The sequence below is a fragment of the Marmota flaviventris genome, chromosome 15 (genome assembly GCF_047511675.1).
Source record: "Marmota flaviventris isolate mMarFla1 chromosome 15, mMarFla1.hap1, whole genome shotgun sequence".
NCBI classification, from domain to species: domain Eukaryota; kingdom Metazoa; phylum Chordata; class Mammalia; order Rodentia; family Sciuridae; genus Marmota; species Marmota flaviventris.
This window is the reverse complement of record NC_092512.1, coordinates 71,666,222-71,693,442: the sequence shown is the minus strand read 5'-3', so window position 1 is coordinate 71,693,442 and position 27,221 is coordinate 71,666,222. Positions and strand designations below refer to the sequence as shown.

The 27,221-nt window shown below is 35.6% G+C and overlaps 1 protein-coding gene across 1 annotated transcript in view; it reads right to left on the bottom strand.

The window, feature by feature from the left end:
* The window catches only part of C15H8orf34 (chromosome 15 C8orf34 homolog), a 403,376-nt gene that overhangs the window by 308,501 nt on the left and 67,654 nt on the right, over positions 1 to 27,221 (bottom strand). The window contains 2 exon segments of the mRNA XM_071601999.1: positions 13,966 to 14,097; positions 18,240 to 18,387. Coding sequence (XP_071458100.1) covers positions 13,966 to 14,097; positions 18,240 to 18,387 — 280 coding nt within the window.

The window sequence follows — 27,221 nt, the reverse complement described above, 5'->3', positions numbered from 1 at the left end:
TTTGCTGATGGTGTCATCGGTGGTACAATTTTTCCAAAAGGAACCATCATTTGGCTTGGTGTCGTGGCGTTTTGCATCCTCCTCCCTTCTGTTTGTTATGGTCTAAAATTTGAGGGCCAACAGAGGTGAGGCAAAGAACCTCACCCCCCCACTGGCACCAAGGCCAAATTTGGGGGCCAACAGAGGTGAGGCAAAGAACCTCACCCCCCCACTGGTGAAAAGGCCTATCCACAAGTACGGCTGTATGCTGGACCAGTAGTCAATGATGGGTAAGATCCAACTGCAATGGTACCAACCTAAGACAGAAGGCTGATGCTTTGAGTTCAGCTCATCCGATGACGGGTAAGGACCATATGTAGTATTGGACAACCTAAGACAGGCACGGTCCCTAAGCCACATTGCTTGTTGTTTAATTAAACAGAAGGGGGGAGATGTTGAGAGCCACAGCCAAGTCGGAATGGCCCCTGGCATTTTGCCAGAAGTATTGGTTGAGAGGCGAGCCATTAAGATGATGCTGGATTGATTCAATTGTATATAGAACCCTGCTGTCCGCCTCAGGCACCCGCTGCTTTGGAGTTCTCACAGGGATTTCCTGGGGAGTTCGCATTGGTTGGAGAAGTTCTGGTGGAGGGAGTTCCGGTTGGTGTGGTGTGCCCGGAGAGGAGCCGCGTGGATGGCGTTCGGGAGAGTTCCCGGGGAGTGTGCGTGGAGTGCTGTTGGAGTTCAGGCAATAAAGTTTCCTGTTTGAACATACAAGTGCTTTGTGGCGGCTTGGTGATTTGTGCCCAGCCAGACTGCGGCAGTGGATACTTTTCTAAATGGTATGAGTAAGTCAGTAGGAATTAAAGTAACAAAGTACCCTTCATTCATGAAGATTGCATTTTCCCAAGCTCACAACCTTTTGGAGAGAATAAGAGATTGTTTTTTTCTTACAAAACTGGTATGATCAACATAAGTATCAATTTTAAGTGAGTTTTAGAAATAAATATTTTTTTAAAATAAAATTGATTACAGTATCTTCTCTGTATCTGAAAGTTAATGACTGTTCATATAGTTGAGCCCTTTTTTTCTTTTAAGAAGAATGAACAATAATTTGGAATACTTTTTAGTTTTATTCCAAAAATGCTACCAGGTAATGTGTTAATTAACAATATATCTTTCTACACACAGGAAGAACACAAAGTTATTGCAACAAGCCAAAGACTGACCTGATGCTAGGAGATAGCCCTGACAATAATCCTTTCCTAGTGCCTTCAGAGAGAGCATGGCTCCATCAACACCTAATCTCTGACTTCTAGCTTCCAGGGCGAACTTCAACTTCCAGATAAATACCATTCTTGCTTGCAAAAATGACTATCATACAAAATCTGGTTATCAGACTTATGCATCTGGTACAAATTTTCTTGAAAGAAGTTGAGAAGATTCAAAATGGTGGATTAGAGGAAGGCTGGGTTTCCAGTTGCTCCATGGCTTGGAATTTAAGCAGTGGGAGTATTGCTTCTCAGCCAGGTGCATGAAAGAGGGAATTCACTAAAACTCAATATGGGAAAGTCAGGTGTGTTGAAGAACAAGAAAGAGTACATTGGAACCAAGTTGGTCGCTGTAGCAGCCCTGGTTCACTGCCGAGGGGAGGGGTGTTACAAGCAGAGAGAAAAACACAACAGACAAATCTGTCATAGAAAAACCTGTAGATCAAAAGAAGCAGCCCAAACGTAGCTGATCGAGAGACTGTGCAGCAAATTGGTGTCTGAAAAGTGCTCTGTTTCTCAACTGGCAAGTGGAGAACTGAGGCCAAAAGCTATCTTCAGAAGGCCATAGGGCAGCTTGCTGCAGCAGGAGCTCCAAGAGATGACAGCCAACATTGCCATACTTCCCTGCCAGCACCTACCTTGTAGCCTAGGGTGTATCTAGCAAGACTTGAGTGAAACAGGCACAGAGAACATTGTACCACATGTGTTCAACTCAGAAATACAGAGGAAAGTAAAACTTGCTTTCCTCTTGAGTCTGGTGGCTCATGTGATCAGCTGAAGAAAGTCAGGAAACTGAATAGGCAGGTCTGATTATACTCAGGGACTAAGCCCGGGAAGGTAGTCTTATGGGTAACAGGAGTGTGTGAGACCTGTGGAGGGTTGGCTGGAGCTCCTGAGATCCAGACTCCAGCCATGATCAGCATTTGCCTGGTCCTCGGGGTGTATTGGCATAATCTCTCCAGAGCAAATACCACCCAACAAAGTCCCTAAGTCCTAATCAGAGCTAAGCTCCTGTCCCCAGGACACCCCTCATAAAATTCTGCGCAATCCCCACTCTGGTAGTGCAATCTGGTGTGCAGACAAAACTCCAATGGAGAGCACTTCTCATTCCATCCTACTTACACTGGTGGAAAGGGAAGCTGAGAGTTATTTCAACCAGCTTCAGTTTGATGCAGACCCCAGCTAGCAGCTCAGTGTAACCTCAGAATAGAAGGTGTGCACACTGGCTCTTGCTCGCTATTCCCAACCCCCAGTAGGAAATTGAGATAAGGGCATTTGGGCACAGGCAGTGACCATCCATCCTTGTCAACAATTTTAAACACCTCAGTGGATAGGATTCTTTCATGTTTCATTAAGAATCTTTTTCCCTTTTTATTTATTTATTTTTATGTTCTTGCTGTGCTGATTAGTTCGTGGATATATGTTTTTATCTTTCTCATTTTTAGTATTATTTATAATAGTTATTTTTCCTTGTTTTTTGAGGGTCAGGATTTTTTGTTTATTTTAGTTTTGTTTTGTTATTGTCCATTTCTCTTATTTCACTTTTTTCCTTTTTTCTCCCACTAACAGCCAAATTCTCTTGTTCTCTCTCTCCTGTTACTTTATCTTTTTTCTCCTCCTTTATAGCCATCACTTGCTACATCTCTTCTGCATTCTCTCTATTCACACTTTGAATACTCTAACCTTTCTTTTACCTTCCTATCACATTTTTCCTTAGTGAACTGTATTTTTACCATCTTTTAAAACTATTGGGTTTCCATAACTCCTGCCCCCACCATTCATGTTGTTTTGGTTAATAGTACTGTAGATGGCACAGTTAACCCCTACTTTTAATGCTACATCTAGGTCATTGCTATTTATTGTTTTTTGTGGTAGACAACTGATGATCCCCCCACTCCTGTTTCTGTAACAATTATTATTATATGTGTCATAGTAAGAACCAGGTATTTATTTTAATGCTGTAAATTGGTTTTGCTTCAGTTGTTGCTATTGTTTTGTTTCTCCTTTTTTTATGGGGTGCTAGGAATCTATAGGGATCCTACAAGGTCATAGGTACTCTGCTGCTAAACTAAACCCAGTCAAGAGATAGAGCTACTGACTCCACACACAAAATAATGACACTCACATTTCAGTCATACTTTAAAACAAGAAATAAAAGAAACAAAAAACCCCAAATAATGACCAGGCCTCAAGGAAGAATGGCTAGGGTGGGCCCTCAGGTTGCATTCATAGACACCAGCTGCTATAATAAAAACAGAAAAAAAATTAACACAAAGATTGTGGGTACCATACCTAAAAGGGGTCTCAATATAGATCACTCTAAGACATTTTGGCAAAATAAGATTGTACCTAAAAGGGGCCCACACATAAGTAGAAGAGAAATCCATCCCAACTAATGCATAAAACTCAACACAGGAATACAACAAACGTGAAAAAATAAGGACCCAACATATCCTAAAGTTCATAAGTTTACTAACAACTAAAACCAAAGATATGGAAGTGGATGAAATAGCCAAGAAATAATTCAAAAGAATGACTATAAAAATGTCAATTAATTCCAAGAGAACATAGAAAAACAACTCAATGAATTAAGGAAGTCAATACCGGATATGAATAGAAAAATCAATAAGGAGACAGAGATATTGAAAAGGAATCAAACAGAAATATTAGATATGAAAGATATCATAAATTAAATAAAACGTTCAACTGAAAGTCTAATAGAGTATACCATGCTAAAGGTGGAATTTCAGAGTTGAAAGATAAAGAGGCCAGCCTTGAATATTCAGACAGCATTAAAGAAAAGAAAATAAGTAACCATGATCAGAATATACAAGAACTCTGGACAACATTAAGAGATCAAATTTAAGAATCATGGAATTGAGGAGGGTTTGAGATGCAGGATAATGGAATAGATAACTTCTTCAGGGAAATAATAACAGCTAATTTTTCCAAACTTTGAGAATGAAATGAACATCCAGATACAGGATGCATTCAGAACCCTAAATAGACAAGATCAAAAAAGAAGCTCTCCAAGAAACATAATTAAAATGCCTAACATAGAGGAGAAGGAAAGAATTTTAAAAGTCTCAAGAGGAAAACTTCAGGTCACATGTAGAGATAAGCCAGTCAGAGCTACTTCTGATTTCTCAACATGAACTCAGGAAAACTAGGAATGATGTATTCCAATCCCTGAAAGAAAATCAATGTCAACTGGGGTTGCTATCTATATTAACTAAAGCTATCCTTCAGAATTGAAGTATATGTAAAAACTTTCCAAGATAAGGAGAAACTTCAAGAATACATGGCTACTAAGCTGGTATTAAAGAAAACACTAAAGAAATACTTCCAACAGAGAAGAAATAAAACAAACCCCAGAGCTCATAAATGGACCAATCTCATTTGATGAGTAGCTAAAAAAAATGAGAAATAGGAACAAATTAAACATTAGAAATAGGTCAAAATGACAGGAACAATCATCTCTCAATAATAACACTGAATGTAAATGGTCACAGCTTTCCAACTGAAGGACACAGGATAGAAGGGTGGAATAAAAAATAAGAACCAACTATATGTTATTGCAAGAGACTCACCTTATAGCAAAGACAGTCACAGAATGAAAGTGAAAAGATGGAAATTGGTATATCATGAAAGTGGAGCCAAGAAAAAAAGCAAACGTAGCTACTCTCATGTCTGACAAAGCAGATTTCAAGACAAAATTAATCAGAAGAGACAAATAAGGTTACTTCATAATAGTAAGGAGAACAATCCAATAAAAATACATAATTATAGTAAATATTTATGCCTCCAAATGTTGATATAACCTAATTACATTTTTAGAAAAGCACCTCTTCATTGCACATTATAATTAAAATGCATGACCTACAAATCAAGGAGAGAAGTTAAAAGCACCAAAGATTCCAATACAATAATATTGTGGGAATTCAACACACCTCTGTCACAGTTGATAGGTTACCCAGACATAAGCCCAATACAGACTCTTCACACTTAAATATATATCATAAACCAAATGGACTTAACATTTTTCTATAGAATATGTTATACTTTAATAGCTGAATACACATTATTCTCAAACGCTCATGGAATCTTCTCCAAAACAGATCATATTTTAGTCCACAAAGCAACTCTTAGAAAAAAAAATATATATATATGTGTGTGTGTGTGTGTGTATATATACTCTGTGTATGTCTTATCTGATCACAATGAAATAAAATGTGAAATCAACTTTAAAAAACAACTACAGAAACTATTTGAATATATGCATATTGAACAACAAACTTGAATGATGAGTGGGTGATAGAAGAAATCAGGGGAGAAATCATAGTCTTTGAATCAAATGAGAATAGTGATACAATATACCAGAACTTCTGGGATACAAAGAAGGCAGTTCTACAAGAAAAATTTACAACTAGGAGTGTCTCCATAAGAAAATCAGAGCGATCCCAAATAAACAACTTGATGATGAGTCTCAAGGCCTTTGAAAAACAAGAACAAATCCAGTAGAAGAAAGGCAATAATTAAGATCAGAGCTAAAATTAATGAAATGAAATTGAAACAGATCAATAAGTAGCAATGAGATAGAAGCAGTAATACAAAGCCTTTCAAAAAGAAAAGCCCAAGACAAGATGAATTCTCAGCTGCATTCTACCAGATCATTAAAGAACTAATGCCAATGCTCTTCAAATTATTACATGAAATGGAAAGGGATGGAACATTTCCAAATTGATTGTATGAAGACAATATATCCTATCAAAGAAAGATAACTACAGACCAATATAGCTCATGAACTTAAAAGCAAAAACATTAAAAAAATTAACAAATCATATTCAACAACATATTAAGAAGATTATACAGTACAACCAAGTTGGTTTATCCCAAAGATGCAAAGATAGTTTAACATATGCAAATCAGTAAATGTCTTTCAACATATAAAGAAAATTAAGGACAAAACAATCACAGTTATTTCAACAGATGCAGAGAAAACCTTTAACAAAATTCAATACCCATTCATGATAGAAACACTGAAGAAACTAGGGATGAAAAGAACTTACCTCAACCTCATAAAAGCTACATATAACAAACCCAAGGCCAAAATCACAGTTAATGTGGAAAAATTGAAAGCATTCACTTTAAAATCTGGAACAATGCAAGGATATCCACTTTCACCATTTTTATTCAATGCAGTACTAGAACCTGTAGTGACAGCAATTAGGCAAGAGAAGGAAATAAAAGGAATAAAAATAGGAAAGAAAGAAGTGAAATTTGTAAATGATATGATCCCATACTTAGAAGACACAAAGAGCTCCACCAAAAGACTGCTAGAGCTAATAAATTCAGCAAAGTAGCAGGTTACAAAATCAACATGCAAAAATCAGTAGGTTTCCTGTGTACCAACAACGCTGAGACAGAAATTATGAAAACAATCCCATTAACAATAGCCTCAAAAAATCAAAGAATAAATGTAACCAAGGAAGAGAAAGATCTCTACAATGAATACTGAAGAATACTGAAGAAATAAATTGAATAGCTCAAAAGATGGAAAGACCTCCCATATTCACAAATAGCCAGAATTAATGTTAAAATGGCCACACAACCAAAAGAAATATACAGATTCAAAGCAATCCCCACAAAAATACCAATGCCATTTCTCACAGAACTAGATAAAACAGTCCTAAATTTCATTTGAAATAATAAAAGACCCCTACTAGCCAAAGCCATTCTAAGCCCAAACTTCTAAGCAATGCTGGACGTATCACAATCCCTGACTTAAATTATACTACTGAGCTATTGTAACCACAACTATATAATACTTGAACAAAACCAGTCATGTGAACCAATGACACAGAATAAAAGACACCAAAATGAACCCATACAGATACAGTCAGCTGATCCTTAACAAAGGTGCCAAAAACATACACTACAAAAATTACAACATTTTTTTTTAAAAAACAAATTGTTCTGGGAAAACTGGCTGTCCATATGTAGAAAAGTCAACTAAAAATGTAACAAAGATCTTGAAATTTGATGAGAAACCATGCAACTGTTAGAAGAAAATTTAGGGCCAACACTCCAACATAGAGGTGCAGGTAATAACTTTCTCAGTAGAACCCCCAAAACTCATGAAATAATGCCATGAGTTACTAAATGGATGGCATCAAATCAAAAAGCTTCTACCCAGCAAAACAAAGAATATGAAGAGAGAACCTACGGAGTGGGAAAAAAAAAATATTTGCTAGCTACTCTTATGACAAAGACTTTCTATCCATTATATATAAAGAACTTTAAAAAACTAACAACAAAGAATCCAAATTGTTAAGTGGACAAATGAACTAAATAGACACTTCTCGAAAGAAGAAACACAAATTGACAACTAGTATATGAAACAATGTTCAACATCATTAACAGGGAAATGCAAATCAAAACTACACTGAGATTTTATCCCACCCCTGTTAGAATGGCAGCTATCATGAATGGACAATAATACACGCTGGAGAGAATGTGGAGAAAAAGAAAAACTTTTACAATATCAGTGAAATTATAAATTAGTACAACCACGGTGTAAATCAGTAAGGAGGTTCCTTGTAAGACTAGGAATGGAATCACCATATGACCCAACTATACTACTCTTTGGTAGTTATCCTGAAGAATTAAATTCAGCATATTACAGTGATAAATGAATATACATGTCTATGGCAGTACAATTCACAATAGGTAAACTATGGAACCAGTCTAGATGTCCACCAATGAATTACTAGATTAAGAAAATGTGATATAATATACACAATGGAGTCTTACTCAGCCAAATGAAAGAACGGAATTCTGTCATTTGTAGGAAAATGGGTTGAACATGAAAATCTTATGTTAAGCAAAATAACACAAATTCAGAAAGTCAAGGATTGTATGTTTTCTTTCTTATGTGGAAGCTGGAGAGTAAAAAATGAAGAAAAAAGGGTGGTGGATCTCATAAAAATCAAAGTGAGATCACTAGAGTAAAGGGAAGAGACCAGAAGGAGGATAGAAGGGAGGAAAAGGAGAAGTACTGGGGAACAATATTTGCCAAATTCAATTGCTATATTTTGCGCATATATGAATATGTAACACCAAATCCCACTATTGACATGCACACCTGAAATACACCAATAAAAACACAGAAAAAAATACAGAAAAAAGAAGATATCTTTCTCTTCCTAAAATAGATGCAAATTTATATTAAATACCCATTCAGGTGTTGATGGAAAGTCACTAGTTTTCTTACTTTATCATTATGTCTGATGTACCAATATATAATGGTAGACTCAGAAGGAGAGAAAAGGGATAAAGGAATAGAAAGAATATTTGAAGAAATAATGATTAAAAGATAATCCATGCAGTATTAGTGGAAAAGAGAGCTGTCATGACTGTTCTAATATCAAAATAGATTTTAAGAAAAACCACTACAAATGACAGAGAAGAACATTATAACAGCATATGTCATAAATATAAACATATACAATCCTAGCCTCAGAGCCACAAACTATAGGAAGCAAAAGCTGACATACTTGAAGGGAGAAATATAATTCTAAATAAAAGTTGGAGACTTTAATATACCTACAATAACCATGAGATCCACTAAGTACCTTGCAAGACATATATCCAAATAACGAGAAAAATGATGGTATTTGAATAAATACTTGCATGTGAATGCCCAGAACAGCACAATCCATAAGAGTCAAAGATGGAAACAACCGAATTTCCACTGAGAGAAGAATGGATAAACAAAATGCGGTACATCCACATAATGAAATATTATTCAGCTATAAAAAGAATGAAGTTGTGTTCTTGCTGAAATGAATGAATCAAAAAGCTTGCTAAGTGAAATAAGTCACATACAAAAGGTCACACCTCTACGATTTTATCCATGAGATACTCTCAATAGAAACAACTCCACTGAGACAGAAAGCAGATTGTCAGGGGATGGTGGAATGTGAAAATACTGGGAGACTGCTTCTTGGGTACAGGTTTCCTTTGGGGTGATGAAAATAGTGTCAAACTAAATATTAGTAGAGAATAGTAGCACAATATTGTGAATGTACTAAATGCCAGTCAATTGTACATTTTACTCTTTAATTAATTTTATTTAAAAGAAGTTTGTGACAATTGGTCAAGCAGCCATAGTAACTGGAACATCCCTAAAAATCCTTTACTTCCTTCAGGGATGACTTAAGTTATATTTCGTTTTGTTTGTTTTTCAAATGGATGTCCAATGCTGAAGTAATCTTTTCTTTTCTCATTTTACTATTAATATATCCTTGTGGAAGCTCATCTGACTGTATTATGGAGGTCTATTTATGGACCCTATATTATGTTGAACTGACAACTATAGTTTTATAAGGCAGGTGGAGTAAATTTTTCTATCTAGTTCATGTTTATCAGGAGTGCTTTAAATAATCATAGGCTTTTTCCTTGGTTGGTACATTTTTTAAATATTTATATCATTTTCTAGAATAAAGCCTGCTAGGGACATATTCAAATTCTAGGCCAATATGTACCACCTACCCTTTACCAATATTGAATATGAACAGGATATATCTATCCAAAGTTTTAGTTAATTTGTCTCAACAATGTCTCCTAATTTTCTGTATAGGCAGTTTTCACATTTTCCCATCAAATTTGTCCCTAAAAATTTGGTATTCTTTGATGCTACTACAAATGGTATTTTAAGGACATTTTCAATTTTACACTGTCAGAATACAAAATACAATTATCTGCTTGCTTACTTTGTATCCTGTGATTTTTGACAATCTTACTTACTCATCTTAGTATTTTTTCTTCTACGTTCCTTTTGTGTTTTTCATGTTTATAAAATTTTGACATGTATAGTAAAAGGTTTTTCTATCTTCGCTTGCAATTATATATTTTTTCTCTTGTCAAATTTCATTCACACTATGATTTTGAACAGAAGTTGTAAGCATTTGTTTCATTGATAGAGGAGCAGTATTCAATATTTCAGTGCAGAATATGATAATAACTGTGAGACTTTTGGTTTTGATCTTTATTAGGCTGAGGATATTTTCTATTATTCCTACGTTGATGGAGTTTTTATCATAAATGTTGTGTTTTGTCAGATATTTTTCCCCCGTGTATTGAAATGAATATATAAATTTTCTCTCTTACTCTTTTTTTATAGTGAATTGCACTGATAAATGTTTGTCTATTAGATGAACATTGCATTTCTTACATAAAATAAATTGGATCACTTTCCTATATTTCTGTATTAATATTAATAATAGGTGGTAAAAATATTTATATCTATGGTCTTGGACTAGGATCATTTCTAGTGTTCTTTTCTTATAAAGTCCTTATCTTGTTTTAGTTTATGGAGGCCACCTAAATAGAGTTGAAATGTGTAGCCTTCTTCTCCATTTTCTGAAAAGTTGCATATGGTATTAATTTCTTTTAGTTTCAAATGTTTTGATCCCATAATGAAGCCATCTTGGACTCAAGTCCTTTTGATGAGAAACTATTTAATAATTAATTCAATTTATTTAACTGATAGAGGAAACTTAAATATATCTATTTCTTCTTGAGTAAGTTTTAGTTTCTTGTGTCTCTCAAATGATTTATATCTTTTATACAAGTTGTCAATCTTACTGGCATATAACTGTTAAATTATCTTCTAAGTATCCTGTTAATGCCTTCACAATCTGTAATAATTTTTATTCTTTTATTCCTAATACTCTTGCATATGATAAGTCTTGCAAGGTAGTTTTATTGTTTAAGTAAATATTTTCAAATAACCAACTTCTGGGATTTATTGATTTTTCTTTGTTTTACTTTCTATTTCAATTACATTATTTTTCTCATTTATTTTCCTCAACATATTCTTGATTTAGTTCATTATTTACCTATATTCTTAAGGTGAAAGCTGAGGTTATTGACTTTATACCATTTTGTTTTCTAATACATCAGTCTTTAAAATGCTTCTATTAGAGCTATGAATTTTCTCCTAAGGACTGATTTAGTTCATCCTACAAATTTGTATATGTTTTGTTTTTCATAATGTTGTCAAATTTCCTTTGCAATTCTGTACTTAACTCCTTGGTTATTTAGAAATGAGGTTTTTAATTTCAAAATGTGGAGGCAAGCAGAGTTTCTAAGTTTCTTGTAATTTATTTCTAACTTAATAAAATTTCTTCACAAAAAATATTTCATATAACTACATAATTGTTTTACAGCATACCATATTAATTATCTTTCTGAATATTCTACCAGGAATTGAGAATTATATACATGTGTGTTAGAGTGTGTGTGTGTGTGTGTGTGTGTGTATGTGTTCTAACTTTATTGAGCATGTGTTCTATAAATATCAATTAAATCAAGGTGGTTGTTCATAATTTCATGTGTTTACTGATTTTTCTGATTCACTTATTATGTCTTTATCTGCTTTTAATGCTATAAATTTCTCATCAGGCATTTGGAAACCCTGTTTTTATGTGCACTGCCCCACAGCATTATCATGTTTTCTGAATTCAATAACTTTTTCATTATGAGATGACCTCTTTTGAATTCTTCTTGGTCTGATGTAGCCATATAGGTTTCCTTATGCTTAGTATTTAAAATTGGTTTTGTCTGTATATTTAAAGTGTGTTTCTTGTTTTTTAAAAAATCTATACATTTTATGCAGCCTGACAATACTTGTTTTATCAGAATGTTTAATCCATTTTTATGTGGTACAATTCCTCTCATATTTATAGTTTAACCTATCATCTTGGTGTTTGATTTCTATTTTACAATCTATTCTTTGTTTATCTGTTCCACTTTTCCTGCCTTTATTTTGGGAAGATAAAGAACATTTTCATATTCCATTTTAATGTATCTATTAACTTCTCATTTGTGCTTTTGTACTGCTTTTAGTGATGCTTTAGAGATTCTGATATGCACCTTTAAGCTATTACAATCTATGTTCAAGGGAAATTCTATTACTTCAACAACATTTTAATATTTGATAGTATATTTCCAATGTTAACCCTTCACTCATTTTATTCTTATTGTTATATGTATTATCTCTACACATACTATGAAAATGTTATTTTGTTATTGTTTTTGCCATTAAAATATTGCTAATGATCTATGGAACCAGAGGTTGAGAGGAGACAGAATCAGATGCCAACCACCAGCAACACTCTGCAGCTGGTAGCATCCTACGTAGAGCAAACAGCTTACAGAATGAGGTGGGCTTTTGGCATTCTCCCCTCAGTGATAAGTGATGGAATCCAGAACTGGCAATATAAACTAGTAAACCCTTATAGTTATGGATTTATCATTGGAAGACAGAGAGACAGAGGTAGAAAGAGGAAGGAAGGAGAAAGGGAGGTGAAAGGAGGGCAAATATAGAGAGAGGGGAGAAGCTGATGACTCCTTGATAGAGATGGAAACTGAGACTTGATTCATTTCATTTTCATTTCTTTATTTATTCATTTTCCCATATGAATTCATAACTGGGTCAGGAATGGCGTTGGACACTACTAATCATACTAGTCCAAAGAAGACATAGTAATTTTAGACTTGTGTATTTTTTTAATGTTGGGATCAAATTTTATATACTAAACTGGCAAAGAAGGAGAAGTTGACAAATCACAATCGTCATTTGCTAAGACCATTTAATGTTCATAATATTCCATTTAACCTCACAAAACTATTGGTGGGGTTGATCCAATAGTTTTATGAGTACCAGTATGTAAATGCAGATAGAGTTAATTTCAGTCTCTTTCACATATGACCCAGATTCAGACTACAGTTAGCACACAGTGGTTTTTCAAAGATTTTCAAACAAAAATAATTATTTTAAACATACTCTTTTCTTTGTTGAAATTCAAAGCAAACACCTCACTCTATAACAAATATAAGAAATCGATGTATAAAGCAGTTTTCAAGCTCTCATGTGTTCCATCAGCTCCTGAACTATTTAACAAGCTTCCACATGTGTGGAGGCAGCAGAGCCCTGGAGAAATGCAGGGGCTACTAAGGTAGTGGGAAAGGAAGCAGGGACATTAGGAGAAGGGAACTTATGGCAGTGTGGGAGAGGATAACTATAGACTTTTTCAGTCACAAATAATAATGAGCAGGGTTTCAGGCAGATCCTAGATAGAGGATTTAAGATTTGTTGTTGTTGTTAAATGTTTGGAATAGAAATATCTTTCACTCTGCTCTAAAAGATTTAACTTGATTTTTTTGTACTTCATTAAATGCAGATATGGTCCTGCTTTGAATGTAGTATAATGCTACTACTGGCCATGAGAGGCAAGGGAACTGCTCCCTACAACTTGTATTCTTCAAGGAACAGAGTACTAGGTCTAAATCATTACACATGTTTGAGAGTATAATTAGGTGACTAGATATACATACAATAATTCAATATCAATGCAGACTTGAAAGTGGAAATCATTAGGATTAATGGTCAAAAATACCAGATCAAGGGCTGGGGTTGTGGCTCAGAGGTAGATCACTCGCCTGCCATGTGTGAGGCCCTGGGTTCAATCCTCAGCACCACATAAAAAAAATAAAATAAAGATATTGTGTCCACATATAACTAAAAATAAATAAATTAATATTTTTTTAAAAAAAATCCAGATTAAAAGTTTGGCTTCAGTTACTACTTTTTCTTAATTTCCTGAACAACAGACTTATAAAGGAAATAATATTTGAAGAACAAACTTACATGATTTGGAGTCTGGCGATGGGGGAGAAATATTAGACACAGCAAGGTCACTTTTTGATTTTTTAGGCTTCTTTGCATTTAATTGCCAAGGTTTATCATAGCTTCTGAAATCTCTTCTTGTTCCTTTAGATTCTGTTAAAACAAAATACATATAAAAATCAATAATAAGGATGAAGGCATTCTTGTCATCAAATATAGCAATATACAAAGGACCACTGAGCCAGTGAAGAGTGAGACATTGGGTGTCGTGGGTTTCTTTATTCTGTAGTTCTTTCTGGGCAAGGAAAACAATTCATATTGATTCAAATAATATAGCAAGGCTACTATTCCTATCTAGTTGGTAGAAAAGAGATGAGATGAGACAGGATGTGACCACTACTGGAAATTTCAATATCAGCCATGATTTCACCTATCCCATAGTTTGAAAAGAATCCAAATAGTTTCAAGCTACATGGTAAGGGGACAAGAAGAATTCACCTACACTATTGGTGGACAAACCTAAAACTAGATAGAATACTCCACATTTAAATTTTAATAAACAGAAAAAAAATATAATTCTAAGAAAAATTTCATTTAAAAACACAAGAATACAACATCCACAATGCAGAGATCATACTTTTAAAAGCATTAAATATCAGAACACAACTGATTTGTCTTTTGAATAAAAATAAAAGAAAATGGACTGTATGAAACCAAAAGAAATTAGAGCCGGGTATGGTGGTGCACGCCTATAATCCCAGAGGCTCAGGAGGCTGAGGCAGGAGGATGGCAAGCTCAAAGCCAGCCTCAGCAAAAGTGAGGCATTAAGCAACTCAGTGAGACCCTGACTCTAAATAAAATATAAAATGGGGCTGGAGATGTGGCTCAGTAGTTGAGTGCTCCTGATTTAAATCCCTGGTACTCCCCCCCAACAAAATAAAGAAATTAGAGCAGAGATAAGTCAACCAAACTATGATTGAAAATGGAAATGTGCACAGAAAAATTATTTTTTAAAAAAAGACGAGTAGGAGACTAAAATGCAATAACACATTTAAATTTGTGTTCAAAGTAAGAAAGAAGAGAGAACTGGTACTGTCAAAAATTTAATCAGTGGCATGGAGAACATACTTTATTCAATAAACCCCCTAAGAAGAGAGTAAATAAATATGAAAGGCAAACACAATGCCAAATGAAATGAGAGAAATGAAGAGCCGTGGAGGAGACTCAATGTACACATGATTGATTTTCCTGAAAAATCACAGTCAACAGCCCAATAAAACTTTTGAAAAAACATAAGTTTAAAAAATCCATACATATTCAAGAAAAATAATTACTTTTATTATTCCTAAAAATATTCTTTCTATATCTCTCATATTTTCACTACATCAACCTCCTGAAGGTTTTTAGCTTTCTATGTCTAAATCTCCTCCTGCCCTTGCTCACTGCCTCATATCTGACCTTGTGCTTCATCATCATTGGAATCACTTGCTCTCAAATATAAACTCCTCCACAAAACTCTTCTTCCACCTTCCATGATCCCCATGGTATCACAACCACAATTCTCAATCTGCCCCTAAAAATTTTTTCTCTCTCTCAACCCAGCTCTTATGAACACTAATGAAGAAAAAAAAAATCACCTTCTTGCTTTCTGCTTTCTATGATGAATTAGTTAAAAATTAATTCATGTCTTCAACTTCAGTAAGGCCCCAAAACTGCTTAACAAACTCTCTTACCTTTAGCAAACAACCTCACCTCTTAACAAACAACAAAATTTAGGGCAACCAGAATGATCTTACATGTATTTTCTTCCATATTCTAAGTACACATCTTCCACATGTTTAACCACATCTTCCTCCATTGTTTTACCCTCATGTTTTTCATGATTAGTTGTGTTGGGAGTCACACCGGCTCCAAAGACTAACTTCCCCATCCCCCGAGAGCCATCCAATGGTGAGCCCTGCTAATTCACATGATCCTTACCCACCAATCAGAACTTCCCCATCCCCTGAGAAGAGCCGTCCAATGGTGAGCCCTGCTAATTCACATGATCCTTACCCACCAATCAGAACTTCCCCATCCCCTGAGAAGAGCGGCCAATGGTGAGCCCTGCTGGCTCACATGATCCTTACCCACCAATCAGACTAGCCCTGCTGACTCACATGATCCTTACCCATCAATCAGAAAGCACCCTATGCCAACTGACAAACCGTTCAACCATTAAACTCTCATAACTGTCAAACCACCCCCGGCTCTATAAATATGCAGAGCTGTTCCTCAATAAACAGGAATTTTCTCCGAAGACGAGCCTTGATCGTTCTTTCAAGTTGTATGATACTGAATGAGTTCCACACCAGGACTTCTGCCTTGAACTACCCCAGAGCTTTAGTCAGCACCAACTGCCTACTGTAACTATCTACAAAGATTTTCCACAGGAAACTCAAATTAATCAATAGGAATTGAGCTTATATTTCCCTTTATAAATTTAGTTCTATGTTCCTATCTTGCCTTATTAAATGAGCATTTATGCCATCACTCAAGTCAGTAAACTGGGAGTTATGATAATCTCCTCCCTCCTTTCCCCTTCTGCAAGGAAAGAGTCATAAGTGCTTGTGAAAGTCAGAATTCTAAGAAAACTAGCAAAATAACAAGGTAATTTATAACCATGATCGCTGTACCCAGGTGTTCTGCCCTATTATTCTATTCCCTCCCCTTGAGTGAAGACAGGACTTTTGACCTGCTTCTAGCCAATAAAATATGGCAAAGGTTTTGTCAATGTCATGATTACATTATATTAGATAAGACTCCATTTTAGCAGAACAGAATGAGAGAAATTCCTTTACTGCCTTTAAAAAAGTAAATTGTCATGAGGTGAGAGAGCAACGCGGCAATGAACCTTGCATTACATCTCGGAGCTGAGAACAGACTCTAAATGAAAGCCAGAAAGGAAACAGGGTTCTCAGTCACAAAGCTGCAAGGGATAAATTTTGCCTCTGTTGGGTGAAGTCTTCATTCACCCAAATGAACTTGAAAGCAGATTCTTCTGTTGGCAAGCTCCAGATGAGAATGAAACCTGGTCAACACCTTGACTTGCAACCTGGTGAGGCTTGACACTTAGCTAAGCTAGGCATAAATTCCAACAAGGACACTGAGATGCTAAATGTGTGCTGGTTAAAGTGCCCAGTGTAATAAATCATTCTCTCTTCAGATACAATGTTTTATAAAACATGGACTCACATGAACTTTGGTAAGCTCACAGATGCTCATCTGATATGCCTTCACCTGGTGGGTGCCATCTTAGCACTTATAAGCCAAAGATTAAACACCTAATTTATAATTTAAACCAAAGAAAGTGGGGCCAAGAAAAAACAAGTGTTCCCTCTGTTGTATGCCAAAAGCTCATATTCTAGTTTCCCGTATGATGCAGACAGCTGTGCATGGATCATCAACACCAGATATGTCTACATTCTTCAGAAAATACCCTATTCTCTATTCAGTGTCTTGAGAAAGCACTAATATGACAACACATGTAGAGACAAAATCCTTTCCATGAGATCACACAGAGCATGAAGGGGAGAAGAGAAGTCATAGTGTCATCGCAGAAAAAAAAACATTTTGAGTCCAAACAAGCTGATTCCCTGGAGAATCAGGCAAGGAGTTGGGCACCCAAGGAGATCTGGGCTTGAAAATAAATACCTGAGACAACAGAACAGTATGCAGAGAAGGGTGAAGTCAAGTCTGCCCAAGGATCTCACCAGTGTTTACTGGATGAATAAAGTTATCATAAAGCTGGAGGGCTGGTTCCTCAACATCCAGAAGGAACGATTTCTCCTAAATCTGAACTTACACACAGGATAACATGAGGGCTGGAGAAAATGGAGACTGCTCATCAGTTTGAGAAGTAAGAAAACTAACTTTGTAGATATCTAGTCTTTTTTTTTTCTTACTTTTTTCTTTACTTTTCTATACAGATGAACTATAAGCATTTAATTCAAAATATTCATAAAAGAAACAAAAAATTAGAATAATTTGTTTGAACTCATACAGAATGAAATCCTTCTCTGCAAATCTGAACCATCTCTATTAAAATGAAATACCCTGATTTTTATATTTTGAAGTACAATGCAATATCTTCAAATTCAAAAATACTATAAATTTTAACATCTGGGTGAAGTCACAGTCGAATACGTGAAAACCTTAGGTATCCATTCATCTAGATTGATCTTATCAAAATCAAAAAGACTAGAAATTTTTCATTAAATGTATCCCAAATTAACTGCAAGATATTTTTCATTTACCTGATGTTTCACTTTCTGCCCAGAGAGCTGCGGATCCAGACAAAGTTCTTTGCAGTTGTCCACGATTTCCTTGTTTAGATTGAAGATGGTCAATAAGAAATGGGATTGGCTGGTCAGGTGTCTCAGTTATTAGCTTGGTCATTAATTCCTGAAGAGAGAATGGAGCACACATTTATGTCTAATAACCACAGCAAAGATAATAAACATTAAATTAGCATTTAATATTGTCAATCATCACTGTTTCTATGCAGGAACTAATTTAATCCTAAGAATATTTTCAAGCAGGGACAAATTACTGCCCTCATTCTGAGAGAAGTGAAGTATAGAGAACTGAACTGTCTACATTGCAGAGCTAAAATAGAGTAAACCCAAGAAGTATTTGTTTATATTAATCTTTATTTCTCATAGTTAGCCTAAATATACTAGAAATTTTATCTAAGTACTTATTTTTAAAAAGCATCATCTCAGAATTTTAAGTTTTTGCTTACTGTTCTGAGAGATGCCATTACAAACTAAGCGTTAGATAAAATTCACCATATGCCTTATATAGTAAGTTTTAGATATCAGATACACCCTAAAAAGTTACTGTGTTAATGAGGTATATTCAAATCTAAAGTGATTAGGTTATGAGAGCTGTAACCTTATCATATATAACCCCCAGTCCATTCTAGCTTGAATGGATTGACTCGGGGGACACCATAGGCCGGGGGACATGGCTAGTGAAGGTGGGTCATGGGGGCATGCCATTAAAGGGTTCATTTTCCTTCAGCTCCCTCCTCTCTCCCTCTCTGTTTCCTGATCCTGCCAGGAACCAAGCAGTTTCCCCCCTGCTGGGCCCTTTGGCTATGATGTGCTGCCTCTCTTGGGCCTAGAGCAATGGATTCAGCCTACCATGGACTGAACGTCCAAAACCTTGAGCCCCTTTTTCCACCTTTAAGTTGTTCTCATCGGGTATTTTAGTCATGGTGACACAAAGCTGATTTAAGCATATACTAATGTCATTTTTCCTTCTTATCCACACATAAATATCCCTAAATGAAGAAAATTTTGTTGGAATGAATAAATGGGTAATATGCCAGAGATTCACAAAAATGAAAAAGTGTCTGAAACAGTCCCCAAACATTACAGAATCTTCTTTTTACAAAAATCTCTGATGAGTAAATCTTTTGGTCTCTTCCTCTGTGTATGTTCCTCCCTCTCCCTCTCTCCCCATCCCCCTCCCCTCCCCCTCCTCTCCCCCTCTCCCTCTTTCCCCCTTCTCCTCACCCTCCCCCCTCCCTCACCCTCCCCCCTCTCCCTCCCCCTCCGCCTCTCCTTCTCCCTCTCCCTCTCCCTCTCCCTCTCATTAAGCAACAGCAAGATCTTTACCTGCGAAACAGGCCATTCCATTTTTAAATAGCTCTAATGATACCTTAAATTGGGCCAAAATTTGCCCAAGGGTAATATCAATACATTGTTTTTTTCCAGTCAGAAAGAGCAAAAAAACAATCTCCAATTTGTGGTCAGATTGTTTGAACATGAACAGCTGTCAAGCCGCGGGTGCTGTGAAATTGGATTTGTAAATTCACAAGCACCACTTTTCGGTCTTATCAGTCACATTCCATCTTGTTGGTTTTAGCCTAGAATTCTGGTCTGTCAACTGTCATTTTATGTTCAGATTCTAGAAGAGGCAATCTAGTGAGCAGGCCTGAAAAATCAGATGTTAGGAGTCCTAGTGGAAGGGGTACTAGAAATTGCCATGCCATTGTCTTTTTGTTTGATGGTGGCCTCTTTCCTCCACCTTGAATGTTTTTCTCTCATATGGCTGATGGTGATCCTATCATCATTCAGTCTACAAGGATACCTTCTCAGCAAGGCTTAGCCTTAACCAATCTTTCAAGACTTTATCACTTTATTTTCTTCTCAGCCTTCAGCACTCTCCAGAGTCATTTTGCTAATTATTTGTCCACCTATTATCTCAGGGATGTTCCTTTACATTTATAACAGTCTACAAACACACAGATTTATCTGATCAGAGCCTAAATGGTTTTTGTAGATGACAAGATCCCAAGTTGGTCTTAGAGATATGCATCAAATAATTCAGAGTATCTCAAAAAAAATGTGCTGATTGAACCTAGATTTGGAGCTTAAAAGAGCAAGTGGTTTCTACCCTAAATACATTGTAATGCAAAATATTTATAAGACAAATGTAATACTTTTGTATTCTGAAAAACAGGTAAGCAAACACCATTTAATATAGTCTTATGTATTTCTGCTGCTGAAAAATCTCAGTCATTCGCATTATAACTAAAGAGGCCATTTGTCTACTGTTGTAATCATGAAGCACTGCAGGTTCAATTAAACTCCAATTATACATCAACGGCTGGAATTTTAAACATTTCAGATTTTGCACTTATGGGAGAGATGTATTACATTCTATTTGAGCTCATTGTATGTTACAAATGCCATTAGAAAATGGAAAGAAAAGTAAATCGAAGTGAGGCAGAAAAAATAAGAAGTAAAGTAGGACAGAAGAAAAAAGAAATACATAGGAGACATTTAAGGAAGGACAAGAAAATATAATTTTAAAGTTCTTCATACTTTTTGAGGCCTGTCATTCCCCAACTTAGTTCTTCCCAGGTCTATCACTCCCAAATTTCAGGGAAATCTATAAATCTTAGAGTTAACATAAAACCACTTACTCATGACAATTACCTTTTGCACTATTAATTAATCCACCAATAAATATATTAAGCAAAGAGAGACATGATATTTTAAGAAACCTATAATTTAGGGGACTTTCTAGTGTTATCTATAGATTATATAATGGAGCCAACATCATTCTAAAGCCCGTGAGAATGACAGCACCACCATAAACAATCTTGTGATCACCAGATTAATGCCATCCTTACCCAGCCTCCCATACCCACCCTTTACCAAGTTTTCTTTAAAAAAAGAACCAGTTACCCCAGAAGCACATTTCACTTTTCCCGCCATCATTTGTTTTATTTATTTATTTATCTTGAAATGACATTATCTTGACAAAGAATGCTTCCGGATAGGCACAAAATAATATGATATCTTGCAATATTAAATTTAATTTCATGGGTTTTTTTATTGGTTCTTTTTAGTTATTCATGACAGTAGAATTCATCTTGACATGATTATAAAAGCATGGAATATATCTTATTCTAATTCACACTCCAGTATCTCCCCTTCCCCTTTCCTCTCCCCTCCACTTGCTCCCTTCTCTCTATTATCTTTCTGCCATTTACCCATAGTTATTTTTTTAATTGATTTCTTGTGGATGTACACGATGGTGAGATTCGCTGTGCTGTATTCATATACGAACATAGGAAAGTTGTGTCAGATTCATTCCACTGTCATTCCTTTTCCCATTCCTTCTCCCTTCCCATCAATCCCCTTTGTCTACTCTACTAAAGTTTATTCCCTCTACCCCTTATTGTGGGTTAGGTCCCATATATCAGAGAAAACATTCCACCTTTGGTTTGAGATAACCCACATTTTCCCTTGAACATGTCTCTGCTTTCCCAAATAAATCTTTGTCTGTGTCTCTGACTGGCATGTGCTGAAATTCTTTTCATGACATAATCCCAGGACCCCACATGTCAAGTTCCCACCCTCAGGAACTCTTCAGACTGTCTTCTGGTGATATCTCTTCTCCAGAGGCAGAGAGACCAACTAGACTATTCTATTCACAGAAAGCCTGAGCACTAAGATAAAAGCAAAATTAGGTCAGAATAAAGAGCTCCAGAATCACAGTGATTTCTCTCCTGAGACCGCAGAAAGTATCATATGCTTTTTATAAAAAATAAAAAAAAATTCCACCTTTAGGATTGGACAGGAAGTTTCCATATTTTTGTTCTTGTAAAATAAACTGAAGTTCCCCAATGTTTTCCTCAGAAGATGGATTACACAGTCAAAATATGCCAAGTAATCTCTATTATATTTTAAAAGTATTATCAGTCTAATAACTAGTTTTGGCTACACTTAAATTCCATTAATAAATATTAGAGACTGAAGACACAGAACAATTGCAGTCACAGCAAAATTAAAACAGTTAATGTTTGCAATAGAGTGTGTTAGGCATCTGGGTTGGGAAACAGGACAGTTGAATTCATCTTGACATGATTATAAAATTATAAAACCATCTAGCTGTAGATGATTTTACTTACAAGAGGAATGATCCTGCCTCTCACTTAATCCACATATCCATTGACAGTAGAACTCAAATGATTCTGAGAACTTGAACTTGCAAAAATCCCTTTCCTGGGCAAGAAAATGTTAATCCTTAGATTTGCAAAGATGCTCCTGGCAATAAAAAGATTGATTTCTTTCCACCCCTGGGACTTAGAGGCACAAAAATAGAACCGAGGGGCTGAAAGATTTGAGGAAGTGAGAATAGAGATGTGTCGTTAGAATGTAAAGTCAGGGCTAGAAATTGATAGCAGGAAGTTTCACAAGGATCACTGACCAGAGGAAGAAAATATCCCAGAGCATGAAGCCAGTCTCAGGCACATAGACTGAATACCCGTAGATGGAGTGTGTTCAGGAGGAGGCTCATCTGCCATTGGTGTAAGAGTCATGACATGAAATTCCCTAAGAGATTTGTGCTATGTGTCTAAATTGAAAGAAAATAAGAGTGGTGACAGCACTTCTGCCTGGTAACAAAATGCCTGTGGACATTTTAGGCTAAATATTTAAGTATTGATAAAATGCAAGTATTATGATGTGTTTGCATTCACTGCCTAGATTAAACCTGAGTCATTCAGGTTGCAATCAAAATATACTAGCAGTTGTTACCAAAAAAAGGTTTAAATTCTAATTTAAACTTATCAGGCAATATCAATAAAATTGTTCATGTATGGAATATGCAATAAGTGATACAGGAAATGGAGGAAATAGTAGAAATTAGACATAAAGGGTTTAAAATCAGATACACATTCCTGAATCATTCATCTCCTACTTACTAGCTGTGTGACTTTAGGGAAGGCACTTAACCACTTTAATATCCAATACTCCATCCACTAGCCAGTCATAGTAGAACACACATCTACAATATGAGAGGCTCTGGAAACTGAGGCAAGAAGGATCTCCAGTTCAAAGCCAGTCTTGACAACTTAGCAAAGCCGTAAGCAATTTAGTGAGACTCAGAGCACCCCTGGGTTCAATCCCAACATACCAAGACAATAAATAAATATTCCATGTACTACTGTGAATGATGATAGTAACTTCATTGTAGGGTTACCATGGAGTAATGAGATAATGATGGCAAAGCATTCCCAAAGTCCCTGAGTTATGTGTAGACTGCCATGATGGATGATCTAACACTTCCTTCTAAGATATAACACTTCCTAGGGAACTATTTCCAGAATCTCCTTCATATGATCTAGGTTAGAGTTTCTCAAGGAGAGGAATTCGTAGGGGTCTTAGAAAGCATAGAGGAGCGGAAGAAATTATTCTCTAAGGTTAGCCAGGCATGGTAGCTCATGTCTGTGATCCCAGTTACTCTGAAGTTGACTGCAGGCAGATGTGACAGCGGATGAGATTCACAGCAGCTTCCCAGCATGTTTGTGGAAAACTCCACTGCAGCTTGGAATAGCTCGAGAGCTCTGCAAAGCACAGAAGTGCAGCAGCTTCCAGGCAAGCACTGGAGACCACCTGCTTCTGTGCTGCAGGCTCAGCTCCTCAGGGTCAGCTCCTCTGATCCTGGCTGACAGTTCCTTTGACTGCATCCGACTGTCTACTCTCCATCTGAAAACTCAGTTTTACAAAACCCTATTAGGACTTGGATACACAGAGGGGGTTATCTCTTCCAACTTAACCACTAATGACATACCCACAAAGCTGTTAGCTACTATTTTAATGTTTACTATGATTTTTCAATATTTACATCTTTATATAATTTATTTATGTATGTCTGTTTATTACTATTATCATAATTATGCATTTGCACTGGTATATGTGCAAAACATTCTATTCTTTATTTTTTATTTTAAAACTAGCAACTAACTTTGTAATATAGTTAATTATCAACTATAACCTTTAACTTCATAAATATACTATACATTAAAACAGGTCCCTGCATTGATATCTGCCTCCTATTATTTTAATTACCCTTCCATTACTTTTAACACTTCAAAATATTACTTTTAAATTATGATTACATAGGAAGATAAACATCATTTTTAAAAATTTGGAAGACCAATCTAAAGAACATGAATCATTAAGTATTAAGCAAATGCAAATTTGTATTCTACAACATGTAAGGACTCCTGGAATTGAGAGCTACTATATCCAGTAATGGGCAGACAACCTGTACTATACAAAAAATGGGAATGATTAGTGAGACAAAAAATGAATAATAACTGGTAATGATGATTGTCTCAAAATGCATTTTAAATTAATTGTCCACTAAACAAAAGCAAAACCATGAGTGAGTTGGTAGCTTATCACAGTCGTTTGTTACTAAAACTGAAATGAGTAATCAGGGGACAGTAAAAATTATTTTAGTAAAAGATGTACTTCATTTGTTGGAAGCTATAGAATCCCTTGCCTAAAAAGTAAACAAAATGTGCATAATTACACGCAGACACCAAATGATACATAATATTCTTGGGTGTTTACCCATCCATGAACAAAGGCTCCAAGCTCCATGTGTTAAGAACCCTTGTTGTGGGTACACAGCATGGCATTCTGCCTAAAGATTTGTGACTTGAGGTTCAGTTACTTTTTTCTTCATTTGCCTGAGAGGTAAGTAACACTTCATATTCCTTTCACCCTCAGAAAAAAAAATTATCAGGAAATAAAATTAAATCCATTTCCAAAATCTCAGAAATTTCTTGTTATATGGCCTTTTCAAAAAATTTAATACATATGCAAGATATTGTACTCTTATTAATAAAGGTAATATTAATCACATTTTATTACTCAGCACCTATAATTATTTTAAATATTAATAGAATATGGCACATTATCATATGTAAAATGCTGTTTTAGTTCACAACTGGCATTAGGATCTGATGACTGAATTGATTTGTTTTAAATCTGCATGTTTCAATTTTCTGTTTTTTAGTAGGTCTCTTAATTATTTGCATTTGAGATCAAAACCTTCCAAAATCCATCCCCACCCCTGCCACCCAAATGTATTTCATAAGTAAGTAGGTAATGGACATTCAATTGTCAATAAATGTGAGAATGTGTGTCTGGTATTCAGTTGCCTGTGAAACATCTTTTCTTCTGTAAAAGCCCGTTCCCAATGGATAGAACTCAATTTGGTTTCTATCTGTACATAGCCCTTGCTTATCTTCTCTCTCATTTCACTTTTTTTAATGGCAGTAAAATGGAAGGCTTTTTTCCCCCACCTTATTATATATCTAAGATTTATTAAGAGCTTTACAGATGGGCACAGTGGCATATGCCTGTAATCCCAGCAGCCTAGGAGGCTGAGGCAGGAGGATCTTGAGTTCAAAGCCAGCCTCAGCAAAAGTGAGGTGCTAAGCGACTCAGTGAGAGTCTGTCTCCAAATAAAATACAAAATAGGGTTGAGGGTGTGGCTTAATGGTCAAGTGCCCCTGAGTTCAACCACTGGTACCAAAAAAGAGTTTTTCAGGTCGGCAAGAAATGGGTTCCAATGCAGTATACAGGTTTCCATGCACAGTGAGAACAAGAAAGACATCTCTGATATTTTCCTGTCAAATTTTTCCATACCATTCAGAGAATTCAGACTTCTGTATGTCAGGATCATGCACAAGCCTTCCCTAAGCCACTTCTCTCATTCCCAATTAAAAATGAAATTTCCTTAGAAGGCTGAACTCATCTGGAAAGAAAACAACATGAACAATAATTATTTGACATACTAATCATTTATTAAGCCTGCCAGATACAAGTGCCAAGTATTCTACATAGAATTAATCACTACGTATACATTAAAGAATTACATACAAGATGCAAAACAAGCTGACACTTTTACAAAGGTGCTTGTTAACTCCCTGCTTATTTCAGTTCACCTGGTTTTCACCAGCCTACCAATGCTCACAGTCATTTCTACCTACGCTCATACCCACCAATGTATAGACCCAGGGAATGAGAAAATTTTATTCCTGACTTGTAAGTTTTTTGGCCCTTCTTAAATATGATTTAATATAAATGTAGCTTTATTTTGCTCACTTATAATAAACCAAAAAGCATCTAATTAGCCTCATTGTACACTATAGAATATAATCCAGAGGTGAAAGTAAGAAAAATAAAAAATAAGTTGCTTTATAATAAAGATTAAAAATGAAAATACCACAACTAGAAATTAATCATTCTTAATTCTAAAGCTAAATCATAGACATGGAATCCTGTCTATTTTTAATAATATGGTAAAATAATACATCTAGCCTGCAGAATTATTCAAATGACAAGTGATGCAAAATGTTGTCTAATGCCTACTAATATTTTCTCTAATCCAGAGATATCTTCTCAGATAAAATTTTTGAAGATTCAGTATGCACTTTGATACTCCTCATATAAAAAACAGAAGCTTGTAGCTGAATTTATAGGCAATCATAGAGGTCCCCAGTGAGAAATACTGGCATATCACATGGAAATACTTTTAGTTAGAGAATTATATCAGAGCAACTTATCTGGTTTTAGGTGGAATTTTCCACATTTTCACTTGGAAATTACTCTGTAGGAGTACAACATAGGTGATCCTAGTAGAAATATTGAAACAGTTCAAAACTCAAGTAAATTAATTACATAAATCCACAATGGAGGTAATAGATGTATATAGAAACTGTCATATAAAGAGGAAGCTTTCTCTCAGTTGAGTAAAAATTATTTTTCCTTTTTATCATTCCTATAAAATGTGTAACCAAAATAGGGTAACCAGCTTGGCACATCATGAGAAAATTTCATAGTGCACACCCAGCACCTCCTTTTGGGACTGATGATCTGAGGAAAGGATGTACATTTCTGTACATCGATACATTTCTG